Source organism: Plasmodium relictum, assembly GCF_900005765.1.
Source record: "Plasmodium relictum strain SGS1 genome assembly, chromosome: 3".
Taxonomy (NCBI): Eukaryota; Apicomplexa; class Aconoidasida; order Haemosporida; family Plasmodiidae; genus Plasmodium; species Plasmodium relictum.
This window is the reverse complement of record NC_041681.1, coordinates 162,080-183,616: the sequence shown is the minus strand read 5'-3', so window position 1 is coordinate 183,616 and position 21,537 is coordinate 162,080. Positions and strand designations below refer to the sequence as shown.

The 21,537-nt window shown below is 19.3% G+C and overlaps 5 protein-coding genes across 5 annotated transcripts; 3 read left to right on the top strand and 2 right to left on the bottom strand.

Moving 5' to 3' along the window:
• Positions 1-2,909: 2,909 nt before the first annotated feature.
• On the top strand, positions 2,910-4,567 carry PRELSG_0303400 (vacuolar ATP synthase subunit b, putative; the record flags this gene model as incomplete). The annotated part of the gene is made up of 2 exons (XM_028680021.1): positions 2,910-3,018; positions 3,192-4,567. 2 exons carry the CDS (start codon positions 2,910-2,912, stop codon positions 4,565-4,567), a joined length of 1,485 nt encoding a protein of 494 aa, XP_028531559.1.
• A 1,068-nt stretch (positions 4,568-5,635) lies between these two features.
• On the bottom strand, positions 5,636-7,141 carry PRELSG_0303300 (conserved Plasmodium protein, unknown function; the record flags this gene model as incomplete). Its single annotated transcript, XM_028680020.1, has 1 exon — positions 5,636-7,141. The coding sequence occupies one exon, from the start codon at positions 7,139-7,141 to the stop codon at positions 5,636-5,638; it is 1,506 nt and encodes a 501-aa protein (XP_028531558.1).
• A 1,604-nt stretch (positions 7,142-8,745) lies between these two features.
• Positions 8,746-11,129, top strand: ASP (apical sushi protein, putative; the record flags this gene model as incomplete). Its single annotated transcript, XM_028680019.1, has 4 exons — positions 8,746-8,889; positions 9,001-9,091; positions 9,201-9,617; positions 9,763-11,129. 4 exons carry the CDS (start codon positions 8,746-8,748, stop codon positions 11,127-11,129), a joined length of 2,019 nt encoding a protein of 672 aa, XP_028531557.1.
• An 869-nt stretch (positions 11,130-11,998) lies between these two features.
• Positions 11,999-12,313, bottom strand: PRELSG_0303100 (conserved Plasmodium protein, unknown function; the record flags this gene model as incomplete). Its single annotated transcript, XM_028680018.1, has 1 exon — positions 11,999-12,313. One exon carries the CDS (start codon positions 12,311-12,313, stop codon positions 11,999-12,001), a length of 315 nt encoding a protein of 104 aa, XP_028531556.1.
• A 2,937-nt stretch (positions 12,314-15,250) lies between these two features.
• On the top strand, positions 15,251-21,337 carry PRELSG_0303000 (lysine decarboxylase, putative; the record flags this gene model as incomplete). Its single annotated transcript, XM_028680017.1, has 1 exon — positions 15,251-21,337. One exon carries the CDS (start codon positions 15,251-15,253, stop codon positions 21,335-21,337), a length of 6,087 nt encoding a protein of 2,028 aa, XP_028531555.1.
• Between the last annotated feature and the right edge of the window lie 200 nt (positions 21,338-21,537).

Sequence of the window (21,537 nt, the reverse complement as noted above, 5' to 3'; positions counted from 1 at the left end):
ATATAATTTTATATATAATTTTATATATAATTTTATATATAATTATATATATATATATATATATATATATATATATATATATATATATATATTTTTATATTTATTTCTATACATTATCTCTATATATATTTCCTTATATATTCCTATATATATAGAAATATTTATTTTTTACGTACACTTACATATGATTATATATGTAATTATAAAATTTTATATATAATACCGGGTGCATTTATATATATATATATATCTTTCTTTTTTTTAAGATTTAGATACGGTATCTTTAAATAAATATAAAGACCCTTTTATTTGTTTGATAAAGAAACCTTGTTTTTGATAAAAATTCAAGAGATTTGTATATATATATATATTTCTTTAAAAAATTATCTATTTCTCAATTATTTACTAGGAAATACTGAAAAGAATTCTTTTTTTTTATTATAACTACACAAAGATTAATATATTTTTTTAGTTGTTCTAAATTTATATGTGCATGCATAAAATTAGAATACCTTTTTTATATATTAATTTATATATTTTCCACCGATTGTTTTAAAACTATTTAGTAAAAAATAATTTATTCTTTCCTTCTAAATAAAGTAAATTTAAAAAATTAATAAATATTTGTTCTTTTAAATATGTAGAACTTAAAAAAAGTATCAAAACAGAAAGAAGTAATTTTAAATTGAAGCTTTTTTTTTTATTTCAAAAAAAGTGAAAATATATTAGACTTTTTTATATAATTTCTCATTTATAAAAATTTAAATTATTATAATAAATAATTTTTATAATAATTTTTCACTTGTTACAAATTTAATTTTATTAAAAAGTTAAAGTATTAATTTATTTCCCTTTTTGGAAATTTTCTTTTCAATTAGTAGACTCCTTTTTTCTTTATAACAATGCATATAAATAACAATTTAATGTATATATATACTACTTATAAAATATTATAAGGAAAAGAAATTTCCGAATAGAAATTTAATGTGAATAATTAAATAAAAAATTACTTAATTTTTTCTTTAATGAAAGTTAAGATAACTAATAATTATTTTCTATTTGAAAAATCCATAAGAAATTTAGATGAAATGTTAATATTTTTTTTTTTTTTTGTGTGTGAAAATGAAAGTTACAGCATTGCACAAAAATTATAATTAAGTTTCTTATGATATATTCATATAAATCTGATAATGATTTATTATTATTTTTTTTTTAATGTTTTCTTAAAATTTTTTAAAGTAATTTAGTCAATAAATTCATGGAAAATTCATCTTATGAAAAAGCTATTTAAAAAATCCAAAAAATAAAATAAAAAAATAAAAAAGTGAATCACATATGCCTTTAAATAATATGCTTTCTCTATTTCATTTAAATCATTCAAGTAAACATAAACAGACATATTTCATTCATATAGAAGTCATTATAACGTTAAATAGAAATAGTATAGAAATATATATGAAATTTTCTTGATTACATTTGTTGAGAAGAAAAATTACGTTTATACTTATTTTTAACATATCTACTTTTCCTTTTAATTCACTGCAATTTTTGTTTCTAAAAATTTTTTTTTTAGAATATAAAACACCTTAGATGCTTAATTTAATTTGTTCAGGCTTTTATTCTTATATAAATATTGGTAATGTATGCTAGTTAATGTTCAGTTTTTATTATAATCTTTGCGTACAACAATTTAATTCAAAGGAAAATATCACATATTATTATTTATATTGTCTAAATTTTTCTTTGTAAGTAAAATGAAAATATTCTATTTCAAAATGATATGTATATGTTATTTCACTTTCAATTTCAGTAACCTTTTTATTTTTCATATTTAATTCATCTAGTTAAAATATAATTCTTTTTAATAAAAAAAATGTTTTTTTTTTTTTTTTGTTAAAATGTATTTCCCATTTATAAAAATAAATTACTATGCTTTTTTACTTTCTTTTTTTTAGAATTTTATAAAATAAAATACCTTTAAATACTTTCACAAGTTGTTTAATATGAAAAAAATTATAAAAAAATAAGAGATAATATTTTTTTTTTATAAAAAAATTTAATGAGAAAATGTGCTCAGAACAAATTAAAAGATATACATATATATATTGAAAAAATTAATATTATATAAATATGTGAGATGCTATAAATTTAACTTATAAAGTGCTATCATAAATGAAAAAAATATAAATATTTAAATAATATGATTTAAAAAAAATATATTAAATAAAAACATTAAATCATATATATATATAAAAGAAAAATATAATAATAAAAATATAAAAAAAAAAAAAAAGTTTATTATTTTAAAAATATAAAATCCCAAAAAGCTTTACTGAATATATATGCTTATATATTAAAAATAAAAAATATTTTAGGTAATTAAAAATTACTATATGTTCTCTCGCTAAAGTTTTAAGAAGAATTTTGTCATTTCATATATGCTTTTATTTTTTATTTTTTTTTGAAGATATCATTCTTAAAGGAGAAAAACAAAAAAAAAAAGGAAAAAAAAAAATTTCTTTTTCTCTATGTTAGTCATTTTATTTGATACGTAGAGGTTTATTTTTTTTCAATTTATAACTTTTTATATATATTGTTATTTTATATAAATATATTAAAACATTATTATTTATTTCCTTCATTTGTGTTCAATATTAAACTTTTTTTTTTTTTTTTTTCTTATAATCTCCTAATAAAAATGAAAATCAATAATTAATTGTTATTATTATTATTATTACTATTATTATATATATACAGTAATAATAATAATAATAGTTACAAATTAAATTAGCATATATACATAAATTTTTTTATTATAGATAATTCATTGTATATTTTATTATAAATTATTAAATTTATTTTGTTTTTGTATGCTCTATTAAGTTTTATTTCTTTAAAAAAAACAAAAAATGAGTAAAGTACCAATCAAAACAAAAATAGAAGCATCACGTGTAAATGCATTAGCAGCCGTAAGGAACTACAAAGTATGCCCAAGATTAGAATATAAAACTATTTCAGGTAAATAAATATTGTAAAAATTATTATTATTATTTTTTTTCATTTTCTTTTTTTTTTGTATTTTTCTTTTTATGCTTATAAAAAAATAAAAAAAAATAAAAATTTTTATTAGTATATGCGAAAATATTACTTCATATATGAACAGTTCATAATTATTATTTTTTTTTATATAGGTGTACAAGGGCCATTAGTAATTATAGAAGATGTAAAGTTTCCTAAATACTCAGAAATTGTTACAATACATTTGAGTGATAATTCAACAAGACAAGGTCAAATACTAGAAGTGTGTGGAAAAAAAGCTGTCATTCAGGTTTTTGAGGGAACAAGTGGAATTGATAATAAAAATAGCTATGTTGAAGTAAGTGGTGATATATTAAAAATGCCAATAAGTGATGAAATGCTAGGAAGAGTTTTTAATGGTAGTGGGAAACCTATTGATAAAGGACCTAATATATTAGCTGATGATTTCTTAGATATTAATGGAAACCCAATTAATCCACAATGTCGTGTATATCCAAGAGAAATGATTCAAACAGGAATTTCAACAATTGATGTTATGAATAGTATAGTCAGAGGACAAAAAATTCCTTTATTTAGTGCAGCTGGTCTCCCACACAATGAAATAGGTGCACAAATATGTAGACAGGCATCTTTAGTTCAAGGAAAAGATGTACTAGATCATTCTGATGATAATTTTGCTGTTGTTTTTGGTGCTATGGGTGTAAATATGGAAACTGCTAGATATTTTAGACAAGATTTCGAAGAAAATGGAAAAATGGAAAGGGTTGTTTTATTTTTAAATTTAGCTAATGATCCAACCATTGAAAGAATTTTAACTCCTAGATTAGCTTTAACTACAGCTGAATATTTAGCTTTTGAGAAAGAAATGCATGTTTTTGTCATTTTAACAGATATGTCTTCATATGCTGATGCATTAAGAGAGGTTTCTTCTGCAAGGGAAGAAGTTCCAGGTAGAAGAGGATATCCAGGTTATATGTATAGTGATTTATCAACAATTTATGAAAGAGCTGGAAGAGTAGAAGGAAGAAATGGAAGTATAACACAATTTCCAATTTTAACTATGCCAAATGATGATATTACCCATCCTATACCTGATCTAACAGGATACATAACAGAAGGGCAGATATTTGTTGATAGAAATTTATATAATAGACAAATTTATCCACCTATTAATGTATTACCTTCTTTATCACGTCTTATGAAAAGTGGTATTGGTCAAAATATGACAAGAGTTGATCACCCATATGTTTCAGATCAGTTATATAGTAATTATGCTATTGCACAAGATGTAAAAGCAATGAAAGCTGTTATTGGTGAAGAAGCACTGTCAAATGATGATATTTTATATTTAGAATTTTTAGATAAATTTGAAAAAAGATTTATTACGCAAAACACGTATGAATGTAGAGATATATATCAATCATTAGACATAGCATGGGAATTATTAAGAATTTTTCCTGAAGATATGCTAAAAAAAATAAAATCAGATGTATTATCAAAATATTATCCACGTCATCATGCCAATTAATACAAATTGAGAAATAAAAAAGAAACCGTAATAAAAAGTCAAATATATATATAAGTGAATATGATATTATAAATAAAAGAAAATAATCTATTTAGGAAAAAATTTAATATTACAGAAAATTGTTGTATTTGATCGAACTGTTCAGAATTGTCTTTCAAAATAAAGTGAAGAAATATACATTAATTCAATGCACCAAAATATATTTTTAATTACAAAGGTATTAAATTATTACATAATCTTAATAGTTACGAAATAAAAAAACAAAATTATATATTACAAAATAACAGATTTTACTGAATAATGCTTAGATATAATATATAAAAATTATTAGTATTACTTATTTACTATTAAATATATTAATAAATCTGTAATTTTTTTTTTTTTTTTAATAAATATATAATTTTTTTTTTTAGCATTAAATATTTTTTACTGAATTATTTTATTTTGATATGTATATACATACATATATATATGTATACATATTTATATATATATATTTATATATTTGTCTTATTATATAAATTTTCATATAAATCTATATCCGTTACTCTTTTTTATCTTTTTGATTTCAAAAATTTTATTGATCATTTATTTTTTCATATTTTTTTTTTTCTTTTTTTTCCATTTTGTTTTTTATATTTTTGAATCTCTAAAACAAAACAAATGAATAAAGATTTTATATCTCTCTATTAAAAAATTAGCATTATCATTGTTACAGTTTTATTATTACTTTAAATTTATTAGTATAATGTTTATTTTATAAATTTTTTTTATTTAATATTAAAGAAAAACTTTTAAAATATGAAGTAAATTTAAAACAAAGAAAAAACTTAATTATGAATTCAAATTAATCTATAAATATTATATGTCTAAAAATAAATAGAAAAAATTACTAAAAGAATAATTCTATGAGAAATATAAAGGAATTTAAAAGTATACAATACTTTCAAAATAGTTTTATGTATAATCATAATAAAACATTCATAATTATGTTAAATGTGATAATCATAGAAAAAACGGTAATATTATTAATTATTAATAAAAAAAAAAAAAAAGATTGAGAAACGATTAGCGTTCCATTTGCTTATTAGACCATATATGTGAGCCATGAATTGAAATAATTTTTTCATCTCTAGCGTCTACTACAGGATTTAATGATTCACCAATTGATAACAAATGTGGGGAATCATATTTATGTTTCCTTTTATTTATATATGCTTTTATTGATGATTGTAAATTTTCTATAAGCATTTCATCACATAAATCAAAAATTTTTTTTTTTAAGTATACATCCTGGAACAAGCTTTCAACAGAAGTTCTAGCCCAAGGAATATTAATGAAATGGAACAAATTTGACAAGCATTTAACAAATGCATTTCTTTTGACTTTAAAAATTTCATAGCCATTTGGTAATTTCCACTTTTCCTTAAAATAATTTAAATAGTCATTTGTGATTTCTTTATCATTCATTTCATCGTTATTACATTCTACATATTTTTTTTCAGTTAATTTATCATTTTCTTCATCTTCTAAATTATTTTTTTTTATTAATTGAGTATTATTTAATTCCTTTTCAGACTTTTCTTGATTTATTTTCTCCTCATATATATCATATTCATTTTGAATTTCTTCAAATATCTGTCTATATATGCTAATTAATTTATTAAAAATAAAATTATCATTTAGTTTAAATAATATGATTAAATAATATGTTTTTATTTTAAGAAGCTTTAAAAATTGTTTTTCTTCTTTTGTTATTCTTATTACATTAACATTTTGTTTTATTCTATCTTTTAATTCATCTGAAAAGTTATTACTTTTTGTTGAAGCATTTTTTTTATCACTAAAATTTGGTAAGTTGTCATTTTTTAAATTTTCATTTAAATTTTTATTATTATTATTATCATTATTAATATTACATGATACTTGATTTTCTTGTGAATCTTTTTTTATACAATTTTGACTAGTTATTATACTTTCTTCTACTTTTGAAGAGACATTTTCTTGAAATTTATTATTTATTACAAATTTATTATCAATTATTCTATTTATAACTTTATCAAAAAAAGAAATCATGCATTTTATATGTAATTCATTATAATTGTAAAAAGTATATATATTATTTTTTTTAATATCATCATAAAGATGTTTTTCAAGGAAAACATTTAAAATTTGATCAAAAGCATAAAAAAAAATAGTTTTATTATCATTATTCATATAATTTATGCATAAATTCGTAAAAATATTTATGCTTTTAAAGAATTTGATTTTTGAATATATATGCTTATTTACTATCATATAAATTCCTTTATATATAGTAATGTTATTTTCACTATCTTTATTATTTATTTCAGTAACATTTTTTTCTTCATTTATATTTTGTTTATTAACTTTTCTTTTCTTTTCATATATTTCTGGAAAAGGTAATGGCTCATTTGTTTTTCTTTTACTTAGATTTAAAAATATATCATTATTCTCTTTATTTTTAATTCGATTTACTAATATATCTCTTTGCTTATTGTAAATACCATCAAGTTTTCTTTCATTTCTTGAACGTCCTATTAATTCTTTCATACCTTAAAAATGAAAAAAAAAAAAAAAAAGAGTTTTTTTAAAAAAAAGTGTAATAAATTTTACATATTTTGAAGATTTCTTTTTTTTTTCCTTGATTATATATAAAATAAAAAATTTAAGAAGAAAAAAAAAAAGCAAAAATTTTGAAGATAGTATTGATATTTTAAATTAAAAGAAAGTTATACATATTATATGAATAATTTATCAAATAAAAAAAAAAAAAAATTGAAAAGTTGGAAAAAATTTAACAAAATTTATATTTTTAAATAAAGTAGTAGTTGAAATAAAAGAAATAAAAAGAAATAAAAAGAAACAAAAAGTTTTTAAAGAAAATACTTTTCTAAAAAGTTTATATTATACTTATATATTTAAAAAAAGAAAAAAAAAAAAAAAAAAAAAAAAAACTCTAAAATTCCATATGAAAAGATGAATTATGAGAAAAAATGAGAAATATTGCTTTTTTTAGAAGACGACAAATACTTTAAAAATAAATAATTTTAAACAAATGAAAGAAAAGAAGCATGAATATAAATAAAAAAAAAATGTCAAGCATATATTAATATTTCGAAATTTTATTATAATGTTGTATAAAATGATTGATCAATCTCTCATGTAGATTATATTTGCCTTTATTCATTTTTTTTTTTTTTTAAATTATCATATTACTCCTTTTTTTATTGAAATTATTATACAAAAAGTAACAAAAAAAAAAAAGAAAAAATTATTCCATATTTATTAAAATTATCCTATAATATTATTATTTTTATTCTTGTAAAATGAAGGTACTTATAACAATGGAAGAAATAAGCAAAAAAAATATAAGCGGTAAGATTCTGTTTAGAATTTTATAATTATTATAATTATTCAACTAAAATAAAGGAGAAACAATTGTTTTATTTTGAATGTAGGCTTTAATGATTTTTTTCTTATTTTAATTAATTCTTCTTTTATGATTTTAAAAATAAGTTTTTAATCGAAAAATATATTTACATACAACACTATTATTATGTATATTTTTAGTGACATATATTTCTTTAAAATAAAAATAGAAAATTTTTCAGTAGTAAATTTTTATATTAAAAGCACTTTTATGCATTAGTTCTATATATAACTATATAGTAACTATTTATATATAAAGAAAAAAATAAAGCTGTAAAATTATTTAAGATACTCAAAAAAAAAAAAAAAAGCATATATATATATTTGAGAACATTATTAGTTATATAAATTTTTTTTTTATTAAAGAATGAAAGTATAAAAAAATTTATATTTGCGCGAATATTATATTTTTTTAAATTAACTAAATGCTGGCTCTATTGTTTAAAACATAATACAATATGCACTTAATGTGCATTATAAAAAAAACTAATAACTTAATGCTATATTTCTTTTTTCCTTTAATTTTGTATATCCTTTATTTTTTTTAGAGATATATTCATATTAATTTATTGAGAAAATAATTAAAAAAAGAGAAAAGAATATGAATGTAGTTAATGTTGTTTTCTATATTGTATATATAAGTTATTATCTAACTTTTTAATGTATTATACAAATTTGAATGGGTTTTAAAAAATTGTAAATGTATATAATGCAAAACAAGTAAAATGAATGTAATATGTAGCATAATAATATTTTTATTATATTATAATATAATAAAAGCATCAGAAAAAAAATATGATAATTTTTTGAATGCTATTAAAAGATTAAAAGAAAATTCAAATTCATTGGAAGAATTAAACTTAAAAAAGGTTACATATCTATTTAAATATATTATGAGTATTCTAAAAAATATATAAAATTATAATATTCTTTTCACTTTTTGTATTTATTTTTATTTTATTTTATTTTTTTTTTTAAAGTATGAAATAAGAAATCAACAAAGAAGAGTTAAAATATTTGATGAGTTGTCTAAATCTCAAAGTATAAATAACCACCCACATTTTAGATCCAGTAAAGAAGAATTATAATAAATTTATATTTATATAGTTTCAAGAATTGTTGTTATTAAAACTCTTATTATGTTTATTTACCTTTTATTTTTTATTTTTATTTTCTTTAGAATTTTCATTTATTCAGAAAAATGATAATACTGAAGAAAGTAAGTCAACAGAAAAAAAAAATGATGAAAAAGACATTAGTAAAACAGAGCATGAACTAATTAATATAAAATCACAATTAGAAGCACAAGAAATTATGAAAAGAGGAGAACATTTTTATTTGAATGGTGGTAGCACAAAATATGAATATAATAATGATGAAGATTTTTTTAAAATTTTTCATAACAATCATGATAAAAACATTGAAATTTATAGTCCTTGTTCTGAACTATTAGATGTAAAAGCTTGTAGAGAAAATAAAGCATGTTTTTATGATAGTATATATCAAATGTGCTTTCAGAATTGTAAGCTTTTAGAAGAAAGGGAATGTTTAATGTATACTGAATGCAAATTTAGTAATAATGGTTGCGAAAATCAAGGTAAACTATTATTTATTTTATTCTAATATGTTATATAATATTTATATATCAATTATTTTATTTACTTATTTATATAAAAATTAATTTTTTAAAATTTATTAATTATATATATATATATGTATGTACATATATTTTTTTTTTTAAGGCTATATACATCTTCAGATATTTGATAATGACTTGGGATCAGAGATAAGAGCCTGTGAATTATTTGAGACAGAAGGTTCATGCCATCTTATGGAAAAACATTATAAAGAATTAGGAGAAGAAAACAAATCTAATTTCAATTGTTTGTGGTTATCTTATAAACATGAATGGAGAAAGTATGGAGAAATGCACAATGATCCAAACGAAGAAAATGGTTTCGCAAAAGACATAAATGAACATTTAAGAAGAAATAATGAAAAAAAAGAAAAAAATGATGATATTAATTACAATATTTTAAGTAACGGAAAACCGGTTGAAATTGCTAAAAATGAAAAATTTCTTTCTTTATTGGAGTTACATTTAAATGAAAAAAAAAAAGATAGTTCAAAAAATAAAAACACAAAAAAAAAAAAAGATTTTGATGAAGATTTTGATGAAGATAATGAAGAAGAAGAAGAAGATGAACATGATATGAACGAAAAAGATCATGATAATAACAATGAAGAGGAGGAAGAATATGATGAAGACAATGATGACGAAGATACAAATAAGAAAAAAAATAAGAAAAAAAGTAATAATGAATCTAAAAATAGGAATTCAAGTGATGCTAAAAGTGATGAACATAAAGAAAATCCGGAAAATAATACAAAAAAAGAAAAAAATTTCGAAAAAAATGAAATAGATATTCCTGAAAATAATTCAATAAATGAAAAAAGTAAAATACTAATGGAAGCTAACAGTGAAAATGACTCAAGTGAGAATGATAATAATAATTTTGGTAATGATATAAATGACAAAAATTCAAAAGAAGGCATTGATCCTTTACTCAATGTTAGGAACAATATTGATCAAAAGGAAAAAGAAATATCACAACATGATTTTCATAGGAGAAAAAAAAATAAAAAAAATGAAGAATCAATAAAGGTGGAAACACGTATATGTGCTAATTTAAATGAAAGGCCAAATCCATCTATCTTATTAGAAGGAGCATTATTAGCTGAAAATGAAGCTGAGTTGCAAAAAATTAAAGAAAAATATAATGTTACAGAAAATGAAATATGTATTAGACCAGCAAACGAACCATATGTTTCTCTTATACCTGATAAAAAATTTTATGTAATTGGTGAAAAGATTGAATTAAAGTGCCAAAATGGATATAAGCTTATTGGTACAACAAATATCGCCGTATGTATAGGTAGAAATAAAATAATACCTAATATAACTTGTGAATCCTTAAAAAATTTTGACGATACTGAAAAAGAAAATATACAAAAAATTAATAATATAATTAGTTCAGATACAAATTATGCGTTTACAAAATTAACAGGTTTTATTATTTTAATTTTAAATATTTTATATTATTTATAATGTGTATAAACCCTTTTAAAAATACAATATGCAAACTATTTTTAATGACCTGTATATATATATATTTTCTTCATTTATGTATGCATATACTATTTATTGCTGACCTTTTCAATGTAAAAATTATTAAGAATTAATATTTATATATATAAAGAAAAGGGAAAAAAAGGAAAAAAAATTTTAAGAATTATTATTATTTTTGTTTTTTTAGTTATTTTGCATTTATTCTTTATACAATATTTTTGTGAGTTTTATTTTTTACTTTTTTGGATTTAGTAGAAGGATATTTTACTTTTATTGCTTATTTTCATTTTTTTTTATAAAAATATTTTTGTTTTTAATTTATCATAAATTCATTTATTGAGGATATTTTTGCCTTTTTTTTTTTTTTTTATGCTTTTTTTTGTTAATAATTAATTCTAGCTTTTATTAATATATATATATATATATATATATATATATATATTATATCTTTTTTTGTCTAAAATTTATGAATTTACATTACAAAATATTAATAATAAAAACATTAATATTCAATAAACATTTTTTAAAAATATTTTTGAACTATTGATTTAATGACTGTTTGCAGTTTAATATATTTTTAATTGTTATACCAAATGGATAAACAAAAAAATAAATAAATAAATATAATAAAAACTATATTAATAATGATCATATATGACATATAATTAAAATAAATCAAGTATTATTATACAGATATTAAAACATTTTTCATACGGAACTATAAAATTTAATATATATACTTTTAATTATTTTTTTTTTTTTTCAATATATCTAAAGTGTCCCCCTTTTTTTTTTTTTTTGTTATTTATTTTTTTCCGTTAAAAGATTTTATATCTTGCAATAATTTATTATTTAAAAGGAATTTTTTTTTCATTTTTTGTTCCTAATGTTATTGATCCTTTTTTTACTTGTTCTTCGTTCAACTGAACTTTATAATTTCCAGTAGAGTTATTATAAACTGCTTGAATAATATGATATTTAATAAAATCATTAGCTTCAATCAGTTGTTGCTTTATATCTTTTTCTTCTGTAGTCTTCAAATTTTGTCTTATTATATTTTTTATTCCATTTAATACATTTATTTTAGCTTCTACATCCTTATTAAAAGTTTTATTACATGATCTTATTACATTTCGATATAGATACTTGCACGTGTTATTCATTATTGTACTATATTCATTTATTTATTATATATATATATTTTATTTTGTTGAACTAAAAAAAAAAAATTTACTATAAAAAAATATATAACAGAAGAAATGAATTAGCGTTCACATAATTTTAATTTTTGCTGTATTATTGTACAATAATATTTTCATATAGAAAAATTACTATACTTCATATAAAAAAATAAAATATATTTTATATTAAATTTCATATATTTGATTTATAATTTTATAGACTTATTTCCAATTAAATTCTTTATTTATTTACTTATATATATATATATAATTTTCTTTTACTTTATTTTTAACATATATATAAATTTTCTTATTCTATATTAAGAGAGGGGAATGTTATTCATTCATAGAAAAAAAAATGAAAGAGAAAGTATGAAAAAACAAATATTTGCATATTCTTTTACTATTTTTTCCACTTTTTAAATAAATTATGAAATAATTTTTATAGTTAAAATTAATTTTTTCTTTTTCTTTTCAACTCTTCATTATATTAAAGCATATATTCTTGTTTTAAAATTAAAAACTTTTTTCTTATTTAAATTTCAATTATACGGCAAAAAAAAATTCTCTTTTTTTTCTTTTTTTTTTATAAAATATAATTTAGAAAACAAAATTTTATACAATTTTAAAATTTTAAATTACATAGAATACAAATGATTTTTAATACTATATTTGCATATTTGAAAAACTTTCAAAGAAAGTTTTAATTTATTAATATTAAAAATTTAAATCAAGAAATAGAAACAAATTATGAATTAACTTAAACATTAAAAGAAAATAAAGTTATAAATTATTAAATTGGAAATTCCCTATTTAATTACCCAATATATATATGGTCTGCTTTTTTTTTTTTTTAAAGTTACCAATGTTAAAAAATTATTTGATATTTAATAACTAAAAGAACATAAAAGGCTTGAAAATAAAAAAGTTTCTTATGTCTTGATGTTAATATAAATATAATATACGAACAAGAATACCTAATAAAACATTATAAAATAAATATCAAGAAATAATTTACTTTAATTTTTTATGTTACAATTTTGAGAGTAATTTATATTTAATTTAATAAAAAAAATAATTTGAATTAAAATGAAAACTCAGATTATTAATCAACGAAGTTATAAATCAAATATGGATCAAATTTTTATTATAATTTAAATAATTCAATATATACATTCATATATATTTTTGCTGATATAAGTATTAATATAGCACAGCAAAAAAAAAAAAAATGGTATTTTTTGTTAATATTTTCAATTTTTTAAAGTTCGGGGCTTATCGTTTAAGTATGTATCCTTTTTTTTATTGTTTTATTAAAAATTTACATTAAAAAAGGAATTACAATAAAAAATATAACAAATTTAGAATACAGAAAAAATATATTGGACCTTTTTTTATGTATTACAAAAACTAAATTCTTTCATATAATAATCATATAAAAATTAAACATATATCTATAAAAAAGTTAAACTTTCAATTTCAAAACATAAATTTAAAAATTGTATGAAGTTAAGAATAATATACAATAGTTTTACAAAATAACGATACATATATATATATATATGTATGAATATTATGACTGATCAATAATGTAAAATAAAGAGAAATTGCAATATTTTCATTTATTATGGCTTATATATTTTTTTTATTTAAAATTTTTAATTTATCACTTTTTATTTATTATTAATTTTATATATTTCGTTTAATCTTTACATACATGTATTTTTTTTTTTATTTATTATATATACTCTAAGCTCTTCATTTTATATATATATTTATTTTTTTTTTAATATACATTTTTATAAATTTTCTTAATTTTTTTTATAAACATAATGAAGAAAAGAAAAATTCCAATAAGTACTTGTGTATCTTCATTTATTTATTTTAGAAGGTTATTAAAATTTATTTAAAATTTTGTAGAAAAAAAAAAAAAAGTGATATTTTGAAAAAATAAATAATTTTTATTAATAAATATAAAAAGCATGCAAAATATAACACACATTTTACCATAATTCTTCAAAAAAAAAAAAAAAAAGAAAAAAAGGACGAAGTGAAAAACTTAAAAAAGTTTATTTATTTGATAAGAATATAATAATTAAATAATTTTTTTTTTTTTTTTAATGTATAGAAATTATCAAATATTGTTTTATTTTTAAGAAATATATTTTTACTAAAATATAAAAAAATAATTTTTTTTTATTTGTAAACAGTGAACTTATTTATTTTTTTTTTCAGAATAATAAAATTTGCAGTTCCTTTTTTTTTTTTTTTTTATTTCTATATAAAATAAAGAACATATTTAAAAAAAAAAAAAAAAAAAGATCAAGCTAACTGAAGTAAGACATATTTTTTGGTTGTGATATAATATAAAATGAATACACAAATGTTCCATTGTAAAATTCTTACACTTTTTTTTTATTTTTACTTTTAAATAATTAAGATTATTTACCATTTTAATTTTTTTTTTTATTCATATAATTTAACTATTTGATAATTTTTCTTTGTTTTATCATTTGTTAATAATTTTACTTAATCTAATTAAAAAAAAAAAAAATCAAGAAGATTCAAAACAAGTTCTTATATATTTGTAAATTATATAAAATTAAAAAAGTTCATTAAAAAAAGGGATATACAATTAAAAATATACAACAAAAGGTAAATAATTCATAACAAATTAGACATAACCATAATATTATATATATATGTTATATTTTCATTTATTATTATAATTATTAATTTTATTTTTGTCAAGGTAATTAACAATTAAATTAAAAATTTTTTTTTTCAACTTTAGTAATTATTTTATTTATAGTATTAATATTTTCTTATAATACATTTTACTTATGTGTATATATTTAAAAAAATATATATATATATTTTTTTTTTTTTTTAATTTTTATAAAGCAATTTTAACTTTAAATGACTTCTAGAAATGAAACCATATTTTATGGCGATAACCGTTTATTATATATTAACAGTTTATATGAAAACAATCCTGATAAAAACATAAAAAATATTAATTCATTAAGTGATTATATAAGTAATAATGCAATGAGTGATGAAATAGAGTCTTCAAATAGCCACCCAGATGTATCATCAAGTAATCCATTATATGTAGGAGGACAAAACAAAAAAGAGAAAAGAAAACTAGAAAAAAATAAATATGATAAAATTGAGGAATTAGAAAAATATATAAACATAAGCAATGCAACAAATGTTTCTTCATTAAGAATAAAATTATGGGAAGCTTTATTACTATATATAAATAATTTGAATGTAGAATTGGTTTATTTTATTATTAATTGCTTGGAATCAATAGAAGTATATTGGGGTCAAGAAGCAACGGAAAATTTACAAGAAATTATAAATTTAATAAATGACAAAAAATATAAAGATGTCTCTAATAAAATTGGGGATACCTTATCAAGTTTATCAGTAACAACTGGAAAAACAGCTGAAGAAAACCCTTTTTTTTATACCTTAATAGTTTCAGCAAAAAGAGAAGATAATAGTAATAATTATAATTCCGATTTAGCATGTGAATTAAATAAAATATTACAATATGAACATAATAGATTATCAAATCAAAATAATAATAAAAAATTAGAATATAAAATTATTGAAGTAAGTAATGCAAAAGAGGCATTATTAGCCTGCTTAATAAATTCACAAATATTGTCAGTGGTATTAGTAGATAATTTAACTATTGATGATAAAAGTGTAAAAGAAAAAGAACATTTTAGTTTCAATGAAGATAATTCGTTAAATAACAACTGTGTAAATAATTCTTACTTGAATTGTAGTGGAATAAACAATACAAACAAAATATCTATGGCTCACAGTATGCGTAATAGCTCAGTACCAAATAATAAAGATATCAGAAACATACAAAGTTATAGAAATAATAGCAATAATAATATCAATGATAATAAAAGAGTGAGTGGGTTTATAAAAAATGATTATAAGTTTGATATTAAAGATTTTGTATTAGGATATGAACAACTTGTGCGTGCACCTATAGAAAAAATGAAAAAGGGATTTAATAGTTTAGTAGTATTGATTAAAAGCATAGCATATATTAGAAGTTCAGTAGATATATTTTGTGTTTGTACTTCTATCACATTAGATAAATTACAATCTGTAAATAATATGATAATACGAATTTTTACCACACATGATGATCATAGCGATTTGCATGAATCTATATTAGATGGAGTAAAAAAGAAAATAAAAACTCCTTTTTTTAATGCTTTAAAATCATATGCTGAAAGGCCAATTGGTGTATTTCATGCATTAGCTATAAGTAAAGGAAATAGCGTAAGAAGAAGTAGGTGGATACAGTCACTTTTAGATTTTTACGGAGTTAATTTATTTAAAGCTGAATCAAGTGCTACTTGTGGAGGTTTAGATTCTTTGCTAGATCCTCATGGTTCTTTAAAAGAAGCTCAATTAATGGCTGCACGAGCATATGGTAGTAAGTATTGTTTTTTTGTTACTAATGGAACATCAAGTTCTAATAAGATAGTTATGCAGGCTTTAGTAAGGCCAGGTGATATTATATTAGTTGATAGAGCTTGCCATAAATCCCATCATTATGGTTTTGTCTTGTGCCAAGCTCTCCCATGCTATTTAGATCCTTATCCTGTATCGAGATATGGAATTTATGGTGCAGTTCCTATATACGTAATTAAAAAAACACTATTAGAATACAGAAACAGCAATAAATTGCATTTGGTAAAACTATTAATTTTAACAAATTGTACCTTCGATGGTATAGTTTACAATGTGAAGAGAGTTATAGAAGAATGCCTTTCAATAAAACCTGATTTAATTTTTTTATTTGATGAAGCATGGTTTGCTTATGCATGTTTTCATCCTATTTTAAAGTTTAGAACGGCTATGACCGTTGCTGATAAAATGAGAAGTAAGGAACAGAAAAAAATTTATTATAAGATTCATAAAAAATTATTAAAAAAATTTGGAAATGTTAAGAGTTTAAATGAAGTTTCAGCAGAAAAATTACTGAAAACAAGATTATATCCAAACCCTTCTGAATACAAAGTACGAGTTTATGCTACTCAGTCAATTCATAAATCATTAACATCATTAAGACAAGGAAGTGTTATATTAATAAGTGATGATAATTTTGAATCCCATGCTTATACTCCATTCAAAGAAGCTTATTATACACATATGTCAACTTCTCCTAACTACCAAATATTAGCTACTTTAGATGCAGGGAGAGCTCAAATGGAATTAGAAGGATACGGATTAGTGGAGAAACAAGCAGAAGCAGCATTTTTAATAAGAAAAGAATTAAATGATGATCCAATGATTTCTAGATACTTTCGAACTTTAAACTCAGAAGATTTAATACCAGATAGCTTAAGACAGTGTGCAGTTTCTTATATGAAAAAAAAAGAGAAAAAAATGAAAGATTATTACTCTTCTGATTCTAAATGTAGTGGTAATGTAACTTATTCTTGTAATTCTAACAGTCAAATGAAAGGGTTAGAACTATCTGAAAACATGAAGTATCCTATACAAAATATGAACATTTCTTATGAATATACAAATGCAAATAATGCTAATAATAATAACAATAATAATAATAATAATAATAATAATAATAATAATAATAATAATAATAATAATAATATTAATAATAATAATAATAATAACACTTTTTTACAGAATGATTTTATAAATAATAATGCACAAGGAAATAACAATATAGAAATAAATAATGGTACTAGATCCAACAATTCTCCATCTGTTATTTTGAATAATAAAAACGAAAAAAGTCTAATTGTACATGAAAATAATTCTAATAACGCTTATGTTGATAACTCTAACACAAAAATAAATAATAGTTTAAGAAAAAGAAAGGAAAAAAATTATAAAGTCGTAAATTCCTTAACATATGATAGTAATTTTAGTGGAAACACAGATAACGACAATTTAAGTTTCTTAGAAAACAAAAATAAAAATTATAATAATTCTTCATATTCGGGTGGTATGAAGAATTTTCTCGAATATTTCGAAAGTTCTTGGTTGAGTGAAGATGAATTTGTTTTAGACCCAACAAGAATAACTCTATTTACTGGTTACTCAGGAATAGACGGAGATACATTTAAAGTAAAATGGTTAATGGATAAGTATGGTATTCAGATAAACAAAACATCAATAAATAGTGTTTTATTTCAAACAAATATAGGTACAACAGGATCTTCTTGTCTATTTTTGAAAAGTTGTTTATCATTAATTTCTCAAGAATTAGATCAAAAAAAAAGTTTATTCAACGAAAGAGATTTAAATCAATTTAATGAAAGCGTGTATAATTTAGTATCTAATTATATTAATTTATCAGAATTCAGTGATTTTCATCCACTATTCAAAAAAAAATATTCAAATCCAAATATATTTAATAGAGAAGGAGATTTAAGAAAAGCTTTTTATTTAGCTTATGAAGAAGATTATGTAGAGTATATTTTATTGAATGATCTAAGAGAAAGAATAAGACAAAACGAAATGATTGTGTCTGCTAGTTTTATTATACCATACCCCCCTGGATTTCCTGTATTAGTCCCAGGACAAATTGTCAGTCAAGAAATTGTTGATTATTTATCGGGTTTAAGTGTTAAAGAAATACATGGCTATGATGAAAATATGGGATTTAGATGTTTCTATAATTTTATTTTAGATTATTTTTATAATATAGATACAGCAGATTCCTATAATTGTTATCAAAAAATTGATAAAAAAACTTACAATCAATTAAAGTTCATGAGTTTAAGTAAGAAAAAATATATAGAAAACATTTATGATTTGTATATATATGATAATGAAACTAATAAAGTGAAAAAATTATATTTATGTAATGGAAATATTTCTAAAGAAAATCCTTCCATAGGTGCTAATTATAATTGTGATAGTTATCAAGATGTAAATAATAACATAATAAATGTGCATGAAAATTTAAATAATAATAATATTGTGAATAACATAAATGAAAATAATGGTAATCATTGTGTAAATAATAATGTATATAATCATTTAAATGATAGCGAAGAAAATATTTATCAGTTAAATGAAAACACAGTTAATAATAATGTTTTAAATTTTAATAAAGGCACTACTATTTCACCAAAAAAGATGTCTACAGAATCAATTATACAAAATGAAAATAATGATATAATATTAGAAGAAAAAAAAAAAATAAATAAATTTTATAGCAATATAAATCATATTAAAAATGAAGAATATAATGCTTTTCTAAATAGAATAAAAGAAGAAAACGAATTAAAATGTCAGGAAAATGAGGCATATGCAAATAACAGTAACAACAAGCATTTACCTAATTTTAACAGAATTCATTCAGCAAACTACTACGATAAAACCAAGTTTAAAAATTTAGTTTATAGTTCTGATAACTATAAAAAAAATTATAAGAATTACAAACACAATGACAATAATGTTAATAATAGAAATAATGTTAATAAAAATTATTTTAAAGAGCAAAAGAGGGATTTTAGTAATAGTATACCTCTGATAAGAGATTCTAATATTAACATAAATGCGTTGAATAGTAATGATAATTCTATAACTGATATTAAATTGAATAATGAAGAAAAAAGGAATATGACAAGCAAAAATAACAATATAATTTTTGATAATGGTAATAACAATATTAATGATATAAACAATAATTTTAATGATACAAATAGCAACATTAATAATATGAATAATTTTATTAATGATACAAATAACAATATAAATAATATAAACAATAATATGATTAATAATATGAATAATTGTGTGAGTAATAACAATTTAAGCAGTAATGAGATTAATAGTATTTATAATAATATACATACATTTTCAGATACTTCTCATTTAAAGAAAACAAATAAGTTTAATAAAAGCGATGACGGGAGATATAGTAATAAATTAACCGATTTTATTCCTAAATTAAAACAGTCGAATATAATTTTATATAATAAAATAAAAAAGAATGCTTTACTAATGCAAAAAAAAAATGTAAATAATATGAATTATTTTAATGATTATCATTTAAAGAATAATTACATGAATGAAAAAAATAATAAAGATTATGCATATTACTCAGATTCTAGTAAAAAAATAAATGGAAATATACGTATAAAGCATAATAACGGCTTTCAAGAAAAAAATAAATTTGTAAAAGAAAACTTACTTGAGTATAATAATAATAACAATGCATTTACATTAAATAATTTTAATAAAATAGAAAATAATAATGAGATAGATAATATAATATATCCTGCTAATTGTATATCAAATATAAATATAGAAAAAAAAGATTTATATAAGAACAATAATAATTATATTAATAATAATAGCAATAATATAAGTATAAATGAAAAATTAGTCTATAATATTAATTATTATTCTGATCAAAATATAAATGAAAGTATTGAAGAAATATGTAAAACAAGTGAGTTAAATATAAGAGAATCAGAAAGAAATATTATAAACAATGAAATGCTTGATAAAAACAATTTCTGTAATATAAATAATCATATGAATAATTTAAATCCATTAAATAATTACAATTATGCAAATGATCAAATGATCACTGAAATGAACTATAATAATGTTAATGAAAATAATAGCAACAATAATATAAATAATCATATGAAGAATGAGTTAGCATTTAATGGGAATAGTTTTCATTATCAAGAAAATGAAATTAAAAAAAATTCTATACTTAGAGAAAACGATGTAGATAAAAATTCAAGGAAATCAAATACATTAAATAATAATAGCTATATAAATAACCTTATAACAAATGTAGATGATGATGCCTTTGTTCATAAACAAGGAAATTTTTTCTTAGAATGTGCTTTAACCAATTCAGAAATTAACTGTAGCTCTTTTGAAATGGATGCATCATTAAATAATATTTATTCTAATGGAGAAAGCATAAAGCAACACATTGAATATGATAATGATAAGAAAAATTAATTTAAATAATTTTAATATTCATAATATTAAATTAATACAGTGAATTATTATACAATATAAAGAATAATTAAAATTGTTATTCTTCAATAAACAAGTGTAACATTCATAAAATTTAATAATATATGAGTAAAAAAATAATTTAAATATAATAAAATAATTTATTTACCGTAATCATCTTATATATATATAATTAATATTTT